General features: G+C 39.9%; 1 protein-coding gene across 6 annotated transcripts in view; it reads right to left on the reverse strand.

Moving 5' to 3' along the window:
- Positions 1 to 62: 62 nt before the first annotated feature.
- Positions 63 to 16,649, reverse strand: part of GNB4 (G protein subunit beta 4) — a 75,869-nt gene continuing 59,282 nt past the window's right edge. For all 6 annotated transcript variants that reach the window (XM_033006395.2, XM_033006396.2, XM_033006394.2 and 3 more), the window contains exons 2-10: positions 15,587 to 15,686; positions 11,190 to 11,228; positions 10,404 to 10,510; positions 9,372 to 9,435; positions 8,375 to 8,537; positions 8,109 to 8,175; positions 7,740 to 7,941; positions 6,296 to 6,512; positions 63 to 5,039 (exon numbers count right to left, since the gene is read on the reverse strand). In XM_033006395.2, the coding sequence (XP_032862286.1) occupies positions 4,933 to 5,039; positions 6,296 to 6,512; positions 7,740 to 7,941; positions 8,109 to 8,175; positions 8,375 to 8,537; positions 9,372 to 9,435; positions 10,404 to 10,510; positions 11,190 to 11,228; positions 15,587 to 15,643 (1,023 nt within the window). In that variant the 5' untranslated portion in view covers positions 15,644 to 15,686 and the 3' untranslated portion in view covers positions 63 to 4,932. The remainder of the gene's footprint in view (positions 5,040 to 6,295; positions 6,513 to 7,739; positions 7,942 to 8,108; positions 8,176 to 8,374; positions 8,538 to 9,371; positions 9,436 to 10,403; positions 10,511 to 11,189; positions 11,229 to 15,586; positions 15,687 to 16,649) is intronic.

The raw sequence follows: 16,649 nt of genomic DNA on the forward strand, positions 1-16,649 counted from the left end.
TTAGGGCAGGGGATGCTCCTCATTACAGCTCTAAGGAAAGGAAACATGCACAGGTGACACAGTCTGGTTAAAAGCACTTGTTTATTGGTTACAATATCAACTCATGGCAACATCTTTCACTGAGCCACTGTACAAATACAAAGAAAAAGATCCATCGTGGAAAAAAAAAAAAGCTATAAACAGAGTTCATAGCAAGTGATTTTTTTTTTCACAGGGAAGTCTTTTTACAACAGCACTGTTAAAGAACAAATGGCACAAGTCCCTGGTTTTTTTAATAGCTTAAATAAAAGCTTTAAGACTGTTTCTGAATACATACACAATCCAAAGGCAGTGCAGAATCACTTCATAATTGGTAACATTACTGAAGTTTTCCAAAGTAGTCAGCAACAAGTAAAAAAGAAAAAAAACAAAACAAACCTAGCTGATGAGAAATGCTGGAAACTAAAGGCAAATTAAAATCAAGCATGTTTAGAAGCATTTTGTTTTGGACTCCTTTGGATGTAATATGTACTACAAGTGTTCAGATGCTTTTATTTTAAAAAGGAGAAAAACACAAATAGAGCACCATTGTGTAAGTTAAACAAAAGGCTTGAAATATCTAAGACTATTCCACTGAAGTCCATATTAGTTAAAACCTAAACATACTGTGTGGTATAAGAATGTCAGGCACATGTAATCTGTTATCAGTTATATCAATTAGTAACACTGTTCACACATTTACCATAACAACACTGCATTAACATTCTGCATGTATTTTACATAACCAGCAATTGGATAAAAAGGCTTGTGGTGCCTCTGAAGTGTAGGAAGTAGTTTTACCAGCATGCATGCCAGAGTACTGTATACAAAGTGCACCATCAACCCATGCTTAATTACTTGTACAGGAAATGCTATCTCAAAAATCAGTCATTCTGCTACACAACCATTTATACCAACTAGTTGAATTAGCCAATACTCTCACCAACATCTTAAAGCACAGCACTAAACCTAGTGGAGGTGACAGTGTCCTCAAGGAGGAAAGACTAAGCACTCTTGGAATGTTTTCACAATGTTTTCATTCCACCTTAAAGTAATGTGAACTTCATTGTGGGACAAGCGGTTACACTAACTGAATTAAAGAGTTAACTATTTCCAACCCATGCATTACAGTAAGCACACTAGGACCAGCTGTTACATCAATTCGGCTTTGCCAAGGCAAGGTCAGGCCCTCTCCTCAGGCAGGGGGAAAAGCCCATTTCATCCACGTTCCATTTCTAATGGTAAATATTGTTGCCAATTCACTGAACTATCAGTCCTGCCCCACACTGCGACGTACCTGCAATTTCACAAGGCAGAGGATAGCAATGTTTGGAAGAAAAAAGGGCTGGAGACAGATGGAAACAGGTCCACGTTGCTGGAGTAAGCGAGTATACAGCAGCACGATGCCACACAGAAGCTTTTTGCGGTTTCCAGAATCTCGACCAACATCTCTACCAACAAACAGGTGGTTTAAACAGGTGGGCGCTTGGCCTGATTAGGATTTGCTATTGCAAAGTTAAAATCCACATCAGAAAATGCTGACCAAAAAAACCTGTACCTGAATACAATAAATCTTGTCACGCAAAGCGCACAGCTCCGCTGCCCCAGCCGCAACCGACTGACTTTTTAGAAGAGAGGCTGGGAGGGAGGCACCTCGCCACCGCTTTGGCACGGTGCTCTTCATGACCACTTCTGTAATTACACAAGTTACTTGAAATTCGGGTAATGATGTAGATTAAAAGCTTGTTGCCAAAGCCGGGTTCAGCTGTACCCACTCGTGCTGCCAAACCTTCTGAACAGGGAGCGAGGCCGCGGCCGGGGCGCGCGCTTAGAAATCCCACGCGCTGCACGCTTGAGCCTTCGTCAACCTACAGGCACACACCATTTTCTTCTGAGGTTCAAAGCTGGGAATAAAACCTTTCTAGTAAAACCTAAAGAGTCACTTTATTACCTCCCTCGCGTTAGGAGCAGTTTGAGCTTTTACCATAAAAACCGCATCCGTTTTAGGAAGGGCAGCAGTTGTGAGGGGTCACCACCAGCCGCTTCAAAAAGGCATGAGCACAGCAGGACAGGTTCCCTGTTCGCCCTCACGTAACAACAGCGTGTTACATTAAAGCTGTAAGCTGCTTTTTTTTTTTAAACTCTATCCAGGACAGTAACCAAACAGCAAACGGCACCTTGGCAGGATCAAACGAAGCATCAGCCACTCGCTGTTTCCCCACGTGCGCTCGGGGCTTGTGCCCCGCTTCCTCCCGCGAGACGGACGGAGCTGCAGCGCCACGCACGCCCGTCAGCCGACCCGCAAGGGCTGGCAGATACCTGTATGATGCTTTTGGAAACCTCATTAGCAAGCAGTTGGCACTCCTTATTTATTCTAAAAGCAGCTGCATCCAACAGACAATTGCCCATCAAACAATGGTAGTGGAGTTATCTGCTGTAATACCTCTATGAGAGCCATTACCATGTTTACAGTCTACCTGAACTTTTAAGAAAAAGTTATATACATTTGTAAAACTGGTTTTGGAGTTTCACAAGTAGAAACTAGTTTTAATACCAGAATGTAAAAATGGCACCTGTCTTTGCAAAGGTGTTGACTAGGAAATTGGTTCAAAACACACTTCTACGGAAAAAAATTCTTTAGAAAAAGAATATTTTTTTTAAAATTCCTTAGTAACAAGTTTCCAGAACGATTCACTCAAGGCAGCTGTGAGTTTAAAAAAAAAAAAAAAAAAAAAGAAATAATCAAGTGCACCACTAAAAAATCAACCAAGTCTGCAAGATCCCAAAGAGCTGCTCACTTAAGAGAGTAACAGGAATTCCACAATAGTTCTGTTAATGCAGACAGATCGTAAAGCAAAACACCGAGGAATTCCTGTGACATACAACAAAGTCTGATTTTGGTCCTACACCCCAGTCTGCTGTTAGTACGTGTATACTTCTCCAGCACAAGATGCGCCTTTTTCTTCTTTTAAAAGTGAATTTACTGTGATTGACTGGTCCATTTATTGGCACCTTCACTGTTACAGACATGGCAAGTTTACAGGCACAGTCTGGAAGTACTGGAATTGAGGATTACAAATGTCAGAAACGACAAATACTCATCTCGGCCACAAATCTGTTCTGGTACTACAAGATACCGGGCACTTATGTTTTCTACCAGACCCAGAGATACCCAGACTCCCCATTAACTTCAAATGAGGGCAGATGAACCCTATCTTCCAACCTGGTGATTTAAAATTCACCTATCTTTAATGTAAGTCACTTAAGAGAAGCCAACAGACTTAATTCCCCTTTTCGAAAGCGCCACAGACGTTCCGAGCCCCGGGAGAACATCCACTGCAAGCGCAGGCCTGCTGCCAGGCACCAAAAAGTTAAGCAGTCTTCCCGGGTCGTTTCAGACGGGCATCAGTCACTCGGTTGTCTCCTGTCTACACTCAACTGTACTTGATCAGAACCTAGTGAAAGCAACTGACATCAAAATCGGAATAAAATCGGGAACAGGAGAGGAGATGGCTATTTACAGTGTCAGAGCTGCAGAACAATTGGCATCTCCTAAGCCACCGCGGTACAGACCTCTGTGACCGCAGGAGCAGCAGCGAGTCGCTAGGTTTATAGTACGCAGTTTGGAAGGGTCACACAGGTAAGTCAGGTTATTTGGTTCACTGGAAGTTACACAATTCCTTTTATAATTCACACCGCACATAACTGACAACAAGCGCTTTTGGTTGTGGTATGCTTTGGCAACCCCCTGATCTGGAGGGGGATTACAGGCGATTAACTGCACATTTAAATCTTCTTGAAGAATTTAAGCAAAGTCCTCCCGAATTTCTCAGCTGATTGTGGTAACTGAGCAAGCTTTGCAAACACGCTGCTTTCTGCGCGCTGAGCGCCACGCCAAATCATTCTGTTAGTGCAAATCAGCTAGAGTCTGTGACGGGCCAGAATTACCTCATTTAGTTAGAGCTGAATTGTCAAAAGGAAGAAAAGCACTCAGCCACTGAACGACAGCAATGCAGGTCACTTGGCTTCCATACCCAAGGACTGCACGGAATAACTGATGCGAAAAGCTGCAGTAAGGAAGCTAATACTTCTGGAACCATGGTTTTTTTTTTTTTTTTTTTTTTTTTAATTTTATTTCGTAAGTATTTTTGCTGTTGTTACAAGTCTGCCTGGCATTAACTCCTTGGTGTTTGGAGGCCATGACTGCCAATGGATGAACCAGGAACCACTGGCTTGAAGGAAGAACCCCATGATTAAAAATAGGCAAGCAGGTCAAGAAGTGAGTGAATAAGGCGGTAGGTATTAACTGGGAGTCTCCAGGGCCTTTAAAAAAAAAAAATTCAAATGCCTTCCATTATAAAAACACATACATACCATTGGCTTCACTTTATCTACAGTAAATTCACAAAAACATTTAAAACAGCAATCTAGTTCATCCACTACAAAACTCAGAAGTGACATCTTGGGTTAAAAGCAAAGCTATAAATGTAGTCCCTTAAAAAATGCAAACGTATTTCTTTACATACAGACAATGTTACATGATTGGCTGCTATAATGTGTATATTCTGTTATGTACAAAAAAAAGTACAGGATTAGCAGACTGAGCACAAGCAAAAACCCTTCAAGGACAATCTAACCAAACCACCAAAAACAAAAAGACTGGCTCTTAGTTTGTCGGTCACCATGATTATGTGTGCTGGCCCCTTTAAAAAGTCAGTGATTTCTTCCCCCCTCCCCTATTTCTTCACTTGATTTTTTTTTTTTTCTAGTTTACAGAAAGCCTTTTTGTGTAATAATCAGTGAATAGAAAAACTTCACCTGCAAATACAAGGTAGAAATGTTATTTCACAGCTATAGGCTGCAGCATTGATCTCTCCAGATCTCAAATGGAGAATGTACATGTTTGGCTCCCAGTTAATTCCAGATTCTGAGAAAACTGTCCCAAGACCCTGTAGCTACAGCCATGCCGTCATCAGTAACGCCTAAACAGCTGACACGGTTGTCATGGCCAGCAAGGACACCTGAAAAAGAAGAAGCAATGGAAGTTAATATGCACAGAATGTCAAGGACTTCAGCTTTTACTCTGCTCTCCCAGGTAAATCTTCAAATTTGCTAAAAAAGATGCAACGCAAGATCTAATCACCCTTTTTGTCTTTACCCTGAAGAACTATATACATCACAACAGTCTTACCAAGAAACTCAACAATTAGGCTTTTAAAAGTATGTCCACACAATACTGCCTTGGTTTTCCTTTCTGCCCTTATGCCTTCTCCTTCTTTCTGCCCCAAAGACCTCCTCATCCCTAACTGGGCTCTCTACTGTCTTTTCCCCATTTTCAAGCAATGCTGTCCACGGCTTCAGCCATCAAGTGCTTCCAAAAATCAAATGTGATGTCTTCTGACAATGCCCTGGACACCGGAGCTACCTTGAGCTTCCCATGTTTTGCAAACCCTAAGGATTAAAAATCCCCCGTGCATTGTGCCAGACTACCAGAAAACCAGCACTGTACCCTGCCTCTTCCCACTTTGGTTTTGCTCTCCTCCTACCCACTCCTGCACTCCTCTGCTCTGCCGAGGTGCCACATCCCAGTCTATGAAGGGACGTGGCCAGGCATTTTCAGCCTGAACAGCAGAATCAAAGTTCAGAACTGAAGCAGGGCCCATCATTTAAATGACTCTACAACGTGAGAAAGATGCAGCTCTGCTATAAACACGCTGTCTCTCCTGGCAGAAGTGACTAAATTCAAGGACCAGCAGTGTCTACTTCTCTCTCTCAGCAGCAGGAAACGATGGCCACCAATGCAAAAAGACTACTGTAACTTACTACTATCTGAATTACTTCCTCCGATGGGTGCAAAAGTCAATGCAAATGTATAATTTTGTATTACTTGATTTCACACACTTCAATTACATAAATTTTCTGTAGATGTAACGTAATTTTGAAGGCTGCTCCTTCGCTTCAAGAGCTGGTATCTTCCAGCACACAGATAGATAATGGCCAATACCCAAGAACAGGAGTATTTCACTGACTGGAGCCTTCACTCCACGTGTTATACATGCAACTACACAGCAACGTTCAACTGGAGATAAAACCAAATGCAATAAAATAAAAGGAAGTAATTCCAAAAGAAAACAGTGTTAAAAGGAAGCAAGCCGATTCCCTAACATCAGCGAGAGCGCCGGCAATGAACTGCCACTGAGTTTGGCGTAGATTTGGAATATCCATCTTCTGCTGAGGAAAGGGACCACTTCAGCTCACTGCAGTTACGGGTACTCACCTGCTCTCTCCCCTTTCAGAGTATCCCACACGTTGCAGTTGAAGTCATCGTAACCTGCTAGCAAGAGGCGACCGCTTTTTGAGAAGGCTACCGAAGTGATCCCACAGATGATGTTGTCATGCGAATACATCATTAATTCCTGATCTGCACGTAGGTCAAAGAGTCGGCAAGTGGCATCATCAGATCCAGTGGCAAATGCATGTCCATTAGGGAAAAACTGAAAATTTTAATTGAGAGACGGGAGTTTGACACCAGAAAAACACTTTGTTCATGCATTATTTTGCAAATATCAGAGGAATATTTTGCCAAAGTGACTGGATGAATGCAGAATTTCTTTTATTTTATATTTTTTTTTTAACATTTGCATGTTAGGAAAATGCATATACACAGCTGTGCAACGAAACACTTGTAGAATAGTATTGGTAACACCTGGACGACTGGAATTTTACCCAGACACTTCCTGCATGCGGTATAACACGAGTCAAAGGGGATGCAACTAACTCCTACAAAATGAAGCAAAATGCAGTTTCGTGCCTCCTGGCTGTGGGCCAGGCAGACCTGGGTGAAGTGGTACACAATGTTCTGTCTTGAGCTGGGCAGCCAGGTTGGCTCAGCCAAGAGAGAAGATTGCAAGCAAGCAATTCGATTTCCAAAAAATCTACTCCCAATCAGTCATTCCTACAGCAGCCACACTGATTGAAAGGGGAACCAAGAGAGCTCAGCACATCTCAGGATTCAGGTCTAAGTATAGGAACTGCATTTTTCTACTGGTCACGCTTTTGGTATTTTCTCAGCCTTAATAATTTTTCATGTTTATCAAAACCAGATGCAGCTTAGGCTTAGATTTCATTCCCTATTTATCAGGGCTTGTATCTTGCAGATCAGAACATAGTGTTACTATGACAGAGAGGAAATATAATCCAGTTTATAAATATTACAAAATGATTCCAGGGATGAATATTCAACATAAGCACTGATTTTAACTTTGCCTTCCAGAATATTTTGCTGAAAGCTCTTTTCAACAGAAAATACCAAATATACTTTCGTTCAACAACAAAATTTTAAGATGAGGCCGCTTGGCTATTTTGCTCCCTCTCAGGATATCACATTTCTCTATAATTTTCAGTTTTTAACATATCGCCACACTGCAAAAGGTTTCCCTCCTCCATTCTTTGCTTCCTAAAAAAAGTAAGGTCTCAGTTACTGAATAAAAACATAGCTCAAACTATTCCAAGAACACTTCAATGCATCTCAGATAACGGTAATAGTAACTCAGTTATAAACTCGATCCCCTTCTTCACTACAAACAATTTAACAGCCTCTGCCCTAACAAAGGAAATTATTTTAAAGCAAGGTAACCTAGCAGACTATAAGCAGAATTCATACAACTATAGCTTTTATCCTCCCCCTTTCTTCCCATGTGGAAATACAAATGATCACTTACACAAACTGCATTAATGTCTGACACATGCCCTGTGAACGACTGCCTGCACATTCCATCTCGAATATCCCAAAGCTTCGAGGAGGCATCACAGGCACCCGAAACAAAAGTCCTCATATCTGGACTTAGAGAGAGACTCATCACATCGCCAGTGTGCCCAGTGAATGTGGTGGTCTGTTGACCAGTTTCAATGTCCCACAAAGCGCTGCAGATAAAGTGACAACATTAACACAATGTATGTGGTTATTTGACAGTTTAAGTTTTAAATATAAATTAAGGCACTGGAAAGAAAAAAAAAAAAAAAAAAAAAAAAAAAGAGAAAGAAAATAAAAAGAGGAAAAGAACCCAGGCCAACAGAGCTCAAAAACTCACCAAGTGGTATCTCCTGAGCTAGTGACAATTTGGTTGTCATCTAGAAAACGACAACAGGACAAGTATCCTAAAAACAAAACAGTTACATTAGTTTCAGGCCCAGGATTAGTAACTGAAGTTTAAAATCCATGATCAGTGGTTAAAGTTCTCCCATAGCTGATCCGTAACCAGCAAAACGATTGCACAGTTCACAATACACCTCAAAGTGAGATTGTTTCATTCGGTGCAATAAAAAAAGTCAAAGCTGAAGCAAGAATATGGCTGACCTGTATGCCCTGGCAACTCTCGGCTCACTCGCACGTTGCCCTCTCTGGTTTTTAAGTTGTATATGGAACAGATGTTGTCCAATCCACCACAGGCAACGTAGTTTCCAGACGGTGCGTACGCACAAGTCATCACCCAGGAGGATCTCAAAGGAATGGCGTGCATCTTCAGAAAGACAGAGCTCATGAATGCTACGTCACACATTAGCTTCCACTTTTCACTGTGGTCATCCAGATCAGTTAATGAATTATAGCACATTAAACACACCAAGTACTTGTGTATCGTAAGGTTCAATATTTTGATTTTACAATTTACTACAGCTCATTTCATATTTATAAATACGTACTAGGGCAAAAACCACCAGTAGTCTCTGGGGTAGATATACAGAGCTTCAGTACAACATTATTTAATAGCAAAACTATTCTCATCTTAAACATTTATAACATTTGTTTATTCTACTTCGATTTCTTTGTCCAGATCTTCTACATCTCTGAACTATAGGTTATAAAATGGGAGGGCTGTATCCATGGAGACTGGCCAGTTTACAGAAGCAGATCCTCACTCCACACTCTACTTAAGCTTTTCTCATTTAACAGCTTTATTTTTTTTTTTGGCCTTTTTCCCTCCCTCCCTCCTCTTTTCTCTGCCCTCAAAAGAAAAGCACTCTTGTAAATTCTGAGGCTGTGTATTTCCACAATTAAAAAACAAATTAGTTCAGAAGCTACACCACACAGGCGCAGAGCAATGGCTACAAGCTACTGCACTAGCAAATTAAGAGTGAAAACATTACTGATTACCTAGAACTACTGCTTCTGAGACACAACCTGTAACACATCACTACTGAGCTAGTCATGAAACAAAAAAGAAAGATTAGGTCTCATTTACAAAAAAGCTGCTTCTTTTCATTTTTGCCTTGCAAGCAGAGAAAAAATAGACACAAGCCCCCTCAAACATACAAACCACGCACAAATTACTGATACGGAAGGTAAATAACTCTACCTTGTTTGTTGTATAACTATCCCAAATAATTAGTTTTCCATCTTGAGAAGCACTGACTAGTAGCCTAAACAAACAGAAAATATGTTTATAAACCAACAACCAAACAAAACCATCTCAGACATATATCATGCATGATTACTAAGTGATTCGGAAATTTCACAGCTTTTGTTTATTACCCTCTTTTTTTGTGGGGGGGAGGAAAGGGAAGAGGTAGATGGGGGTGTAGGGGCATGGGAGGAGGCATTTCTGGGAAAAAAATCTGCAAAGGTCTACATATTACCGAGCCAAAGAATCACGTGTCCACAGAGATTCATGATTAACAATGGACAAAACCAAACAACTTACTAAAAATGCACTTTATGAACGCTCTCCACTGCTTTTATTTTTAATTTACTGTACGGCTATACAAAAATAAACAAGAAATTTAGGGGAAAATAAATCTTATTTTGATAGCAGATCCTAGATGTATTTCCTTCTGGACTACATGACAGAATAGACCATGAGGCACTGTTAGCATCTGACCATCAGTTGCTCTAAAGGCAGCATAACAAAACTCCTTCCTAGAAGCTAAGTAACTTTTCCTGCTATGTACAAAAGGATCTTCTTTTCAGCGAAATAAAATGTGTTTTTAAACCTCTGTTATCACAGAAGTTACAGAATTATTCAATGTCTATGAAAAATATAAGACCATCATTCCAACAATATGCCTCACCACATACCCTCCTCTGTTTAAACAGACTCAAAGAACTTAGTTACAACTAAAAGAAGGGAAAGGCAAAATGTCTGTAGTGAGAACAAGCAAAGTACCTCTCCTTTCAATCACGGCTGATCTATTACCACTGTGCAATCCTGACTGGTTCAAAAAAGCCAAACTACCACTGAAGGCAAAAAACCCACCAGTCGTGGTCTGTGATCCCCCTGCAAGGGCACCAACACCATTCCAGAGGGCTCCCAAAACCTGCCGATAGATCTGACCTAGACAACCTGATTTCTAACCCTTAAGCTGCAGGTTTAAGGATCACTTGTACAAACCTCGAGTCAGATCCCCAGTGCATAGCATAGATTTTGGCTAAGTGACCTCTAAGCGTACGCCTTGTTCGCATTTGAATTCGACCCACTGAGTCCAGACTTGTTGTGATCTAAAAATAAATAAAACAAACCCCTGAGATACTGAGAACTATTTTTAATATACAAGATAACTAAATACATTTGAACTTTGATAGAAAATAATCTATCTTGACATGCAACATTAAAAAAAAAAAAATACTAGTGTGCAACCCAGGATTAGGTCCACACAACACCAAGGAAAACAGATTTACAGAAGATACGCTAACACACTTCACAATGGCTATACCTGAAGGTTCAAAAAGTTTTTAAAAAGTAATACTGAGGCAATTTCAGATTATCAAATCTGAACGTTTTCAATTAAAACCAATGGAAGAAAACACTATTTACTGCAGTTACTGTTTAAAGCATGGCAGAACTTTACACGCAAAATACTTTTGCTTCCCAAATACAGTTAAAAGACATTTATTTAAGTCTTTTTAAATATAGTAAATACAATAAACACACTCTGTTCAAAAGGTCAACTGGAAGCAGGACCCATTAAGATGGCGGGGATGTTTTTGACTAATTGGGATTTTTGGTTTGGGGGGGTTGTTTTGTTTTAAATAACTACATAAATACACAGTATAGTTCCAAATGCTTCTTTCACTTTATTCTTTCAGTTATGAAACAGGAACATGTTACAGTCATAAATCGTAAGGTTTTTTATTTTACGTATCAAGTAAAAATCTATACACAGAATCAAGAACATACCTGAGCAAGAGTTGTGTCACTACATGCCTTCCTTGCATCCTGAAAAAAAAGAATGGAACAATTTAAACATAAAAGGCTACACTGAGCATCAAGCGAGAGGAAGTGTCTAAAGGAAAATAACTCTTAAGCTAGATTTCACCACACTCAAAAAGCCAGAAACCAACAGCAACTTACATGCCAACATGCCTTCTGTCACCCTAACAGGTTTTATTTTCCAAGGAATCTAAAGCACTGGCACACAAGCTGGGGTAGTGGAGGAAGAGGGGTTTAAGGGCTAGGCTCCTGCAACCTTTGAGTCTCCTTTTCTGCCAAATATGTGATTCGGAGGCATCTGGAGCCAGCCTGACGTCCCAGTGCCTACCCTCTTCCCTGTATTCCTTCCCTGGTACAGATGAGCTTGCTCAGGGTGTGCTGAGCATCAAGGGAAGAACTGATCGACCTGAAAAAACAACTACATATTACAGTGAGGAAGCTCTGTGCTACACGGGCTCTTGCACTAAGCCCCTTGCCATCGCAGGTGTGACGATGCTGGTTATGAGAGGCAGGATCTGGACAGCAGGATGGACAGCAGGCTTACCAAAGCTTCAGCTGCTGATGCACTTCATACAAAGTGCAGGAAAAAAAAACAGTCAACATTTAGTTCATGGGATGGATGGTACTCGGGTCTCCATACAGATACTCTGACCTTTTTCTCATTATTTCAGATTCTATGGGCATATGACTGATTTTCTGCATATTATTCAACCCAACCTAGAAAACAGACTTTACTTTCGTTTGTATATTCAGAGGAGCAGAGTGGGCACCTGACACAGGCGAGCACCACTGAGCCCAACTTGCAAAACTCCGATTTTGCAAAACTTAGTTTCAGTTACAACTGCAGTTGCACTACACTCCTGCAACGCAGGCTCTCGTCTTCGAAAGACACAGGTACACAGTCAGCAACCACTTCTGAGAAGCATGGTTTAAAATGATTGGCTTAAAATTAGACAGGAACTCTATAGCACGAGTTAAAACTATCACCAGCAGTACTGAAGGACCAGCCACCACACCCTCTCTAACTCCCTGCAATTTCTCCAAATACCTTCCAGTTTCTGTAACCAATGAAGCAGGCATCCCACAAATGACTGATGGCCTTCACCACTAAGATGTGTGTTCCCCCCCTGCCCCAAAAAAGTGTTCAACACATGCACTAAAGGCAATGTCCTCTTTGAGGAGAGGAACAGAAACATTTACTCATGCATTTTGGAACTGCATCAACGCATTCAGACTAGGATCTTAAACATTTTTCAATCTCTTGCTTGAGAATTACTTGACATTGCAACTTCAATAGTTTTTTAGTACGTGTTTATTTTGACCGCCCTTTACAGCTTTCCTCCCAGAAAGCAAGCATGAGAGTGGATTAAGTCATCTCATCTTATTTTTAAAATGTCTGAACTGGAGAAATATTTATAAAATGTTGACGTCTGGAATCAGGAGGGGTTTAAAATACCAGAGCAGCAAATCCCTTAGCACTCAGGACTTATTTCATCCACAGGAAGAAACACACTGAAGTTTAAACAACTTTGTTTAGTTTATCTGAAACACTTGAAGATGTTCAACATAAAATGTATTCTGAATGCAATCTGAATCAAACAAAGCAATTTTTCTTAACGAAAGTGCTGTTAGCAACACCTATACTTGAGGCTGTCCAATACTTCCCATGTAATAGGCAAAGCTGCAGGAAAAGCAAAGTTTCAACAGGCTACTTTAGTTCTCACATTTTAACTGTCATTTCTACATATGCGTCGTTGTAACAGAATCATTAGTGTCCTAACATATGAGTTCCTTCATAGAATTGTATGTTTTTTTCAGTTCATACAGTAGAAAATGCAGAATTTGTGAGAAAAATCAGTCAATGTGCAGTCCCCAAAATTTCCTAGCATTCACGCTTAAGATTTAGTATGTTCTTCCAAAACTATATATATATATATATATATATATGTATTTTTTAAAATATAGTGTCTTATATTTGTTCAAAATGCCATTCAATTGCAAAGGACACTGTGCCAAATATGCAACTCCTCCAAAAATCGTATCTTGAGTTTCAATTCTCAAAGCGAGGACATGCTTCACATGGGAACTTTATTAGAGACAGAAATAGGAATTAACTTTAACCACAAAGCCATCCTGCTATCTAATAGTTCAACATTCACATATGTTTCAAACTTCTTGCCTAAAAATTCGTGCAGTTTTATTTTATCCCTCTATCACAGTCTATGTGTACAGAACAGAGGTACAGCTCTAGGGGAGGCAAAGGTACTCATATCACCTAGATACTGTAAAAAAACTATCACTAGGCATTTCAAAAACATTGCAGACTATAGAGTCTATTTGGAAACCAACAACTACGCATCACAGTTTATTCTGCCTTAGGAGGTTGCTAGGTACAATCTTACTTTTATTTCACTTTTATGCACAAAGCTGATTTTTCATTATTATATTGTTAGAGAAAATATCAGGCAAAAAACACCAAGTAACTAAGATAGCAAATTGCTAGCTATATATAAAACATCAAATGTTGTTCCCAACCTCACCTCTTTTTAGGAATGCATCAAGAATAATTCCCGAAAATTACCAGCCCATTATATATTCTAGACACTTAGAAAACCGTTATTTTTCATTCTTACCCATCCCAAAAGACCTATTCAGAATGAAAACTGTGCAATGACTTAATAAGATAAATATTCACCTATACAAATATGAAGCTGAATTATTTGGTGAGAAAGTTACTTGAAAAATGATTAAGTCACCAGGAGCATTTTCTAATTGCATATTAATCTAAAGTTAAAATTAAGCTTAAGGTATTCAACCCTGCACTCAGATCCAAAGCAGCAAACACTAACTGCCCATGATGAGACAGAAGACTCCAATGGCGATAGCCAGGGCTGCATACTCAGTTGCATCTGTGTAGATCCAGTTTCAAATTTGGGTCAGAGTTGCAAGAGAAATGTTAAGCTGACCTAGAGCCACAAAATGGTGTGCTTATACAGAGAGCCATCAGGTTTTTATGCTCCAGAATTAATAAAGCAAACGTTCTTGTAACACAGTACAGATCTCTTACTTGCCTAGTATCTCTCTCTTCCCAGAACATCATTTTACATAAAACCAGAGTGATCAATTACTAAGACTGAACTAAAGACTAACTGGCTCACCCCAACGTGATGTAATGAGAAAGTCTTCATACACAAGGCAGAAGAAGAACTGAAAAATACCTTTTATTTGTGCAGTGCCATAATAAAGCCTAAACTCACAAAATAGTATTTTAAACTAAAGTTTATTTGCATTCCTTTACAGAGCTGTGAGAAGAGTACCCAGTGCCACAACACTGACTGACCCCTGGGCTTGTCTTTCATGGGTGTATTAAGTGAAAACAATAGGACTGGAACTCTCCTTGAAGGATACTGGATGAGCAGCAATGAAAGCAAGAATTGCCCCAACACACCAAACGTGATTATCACATGGCTGATACTGAAAAGCCACCTAATGCCCACTGCACTAAGCAGCAGACCACCACAGAACAACTGCTGTCAGCTGCTGTCATGCTAAAAAAGCCAATGGGCATGCAACACATTCTGAGAAACCTGTAGTCTTAGTTGACAGTAATTATTGCAAATAAGACCTTCCCATACAAATCAGATTTATGGATGCTTCATGCTTAGAAAAAGGGAATTTTGATGAAGAATAAAGAGACTTTAAAAGTCCTTACTATGCTTCATACTTTTCTCTCTATGGAAAACTGCATCACTGAAATACACAGGTATGTTGCAGCGGATTTCTGGTAAACTGGCTTTGCGCATGACAGATCATACTTGATTTATTTTCAGTGAGTAATTTCAACAAAAAATTAGCACATATGGGGAGATCTGCATTTTCAAAAAAAAATAATAAAATTCAACAGGAAGAAAAGAAATTAGGCTTACAGAAAATACATCCACCCCTGGAAGGTTTTCCCTTGCACTCCATGCTTTGACCTTCATGCTTATCAAAAGCGTCAGTGCAGTGGTCACTTTTATCCCAGAAACAAGCTTTTCTAATACCTTTAGCCCCAACTGGTCATGCCTCAGCTCTAGAAGTTTGCTGCTCCCATTTTAAAATCCACATTAAGACAAGAGACACATACACCCCTAGTAATAAAACATAGCAAACTTCAATAGGAAAGAAAACATTTTGTTCCATAAGTATTATGAACGCATTTAATTATACCTACAGATTACTTTTCTGATTTTTAAACAAATATTCTGAAAATATTTAAAGCTCTGTACAACCTGAACAGGAACAAGTAATAGATGTGACCTTTAGACTTTATTCCTTTAAATGAGGAACTTTAACATGAAAAACAAGTAATTATCAGTTCTTACTCTGATTTGATTTCGCAGCTGCTCTGCCTCCTGCCGTAACTGTTCCAGCTCACTCATCTTCTTCAGTCTCTATTTCTCACACTCCACTGGTGAAGAAAACCTGCCAATAAGAGAGAAGAAAAGTAAGTTTCAGTATCACTTTCTCCTCCTTAACAAACAAAACAAAAAGCCCCACAAGCCTATATATGTTTCTCCGGCCTTTAGAAAGGCTTCCAAAAAGACGCTCCCTTTAGTACACTGTCCAATAAATTTGGCAAGACCCAAGTTATTTCAATTCCTGAATTATAATGAAAAGCAGAAGTAAATGAAGTCTATTTTGAATATAGAAGCAACTGTCAACAGAACCACCCAGTGTACTTTAAAAGACTGTTACTGAATGCATTTGTAGCACCACTCTTCTCACCCACCCGGAAACCTCCGTCAGTCTTCACCCCAAGATGGCAACAGAGAGCAAAGACTGCCGTGCTCACCTTAAACATTTTTGAGCTCAACAGTGCTATGACACAAGCACCCTTGCACATGACATCCAAGGCGGCTTTTGTTTTAATTAAAGATGAAAATTTTGAATCCTAGACCACGGATGAAATAGCAGGTTTTCTACAATTTTTTCCCCATATTTTCCTTGGGCAAGGCACAATGATGTTTTCATTTCAAAAGCACCCGCACAGTGAGAAGGGACAATAAACACCAAACCATCCCTAAAAGCATCCTCATGCTGGTCCAGTCCACAGCAGCCTAAAGCACTTCTCATCTGAACAAGGACTCAAAGCAACCTTAATAAAAAGATCAATAAACAGTAAGCATGCAAGCATGCTTTCAGGTTAGTAATTTTTTTCAATCAGATTTTGCATCTCATTTTTTCAGTGCATTGAACAGTTCCCTCAGATCAGCCTTCCTCTTTATCCCCAGTAGAGCAATGCAGTCAAACACCACTACAGAGACCTCTTAAGTCTATTCACATACATGTGGACTTCAATATCCTTGCATTGAAAGTAAAACAAGCTAGTAGCTAGTTCACAAACAAGCCAGGCACTTGCCTGTGTTTTTTTCATGACAGAAAAAG

This window comes from Tyto alba, unplaced genomic scaffold (assembly GCF_018691265.1).
Source record: "Tyto alba isolate M040663 unplaced genomic scaffold, T.alba_DEE_v4.0 Super-Scaffold_10, whole genome shotgun sequence".
Classification (NCBI taxonomy): domain Eukaryota; kingdom Metazoa; phylum Chordata; class Aves; order Strigiformes; family Tytonidae; genus Tyto; species Tyto alba.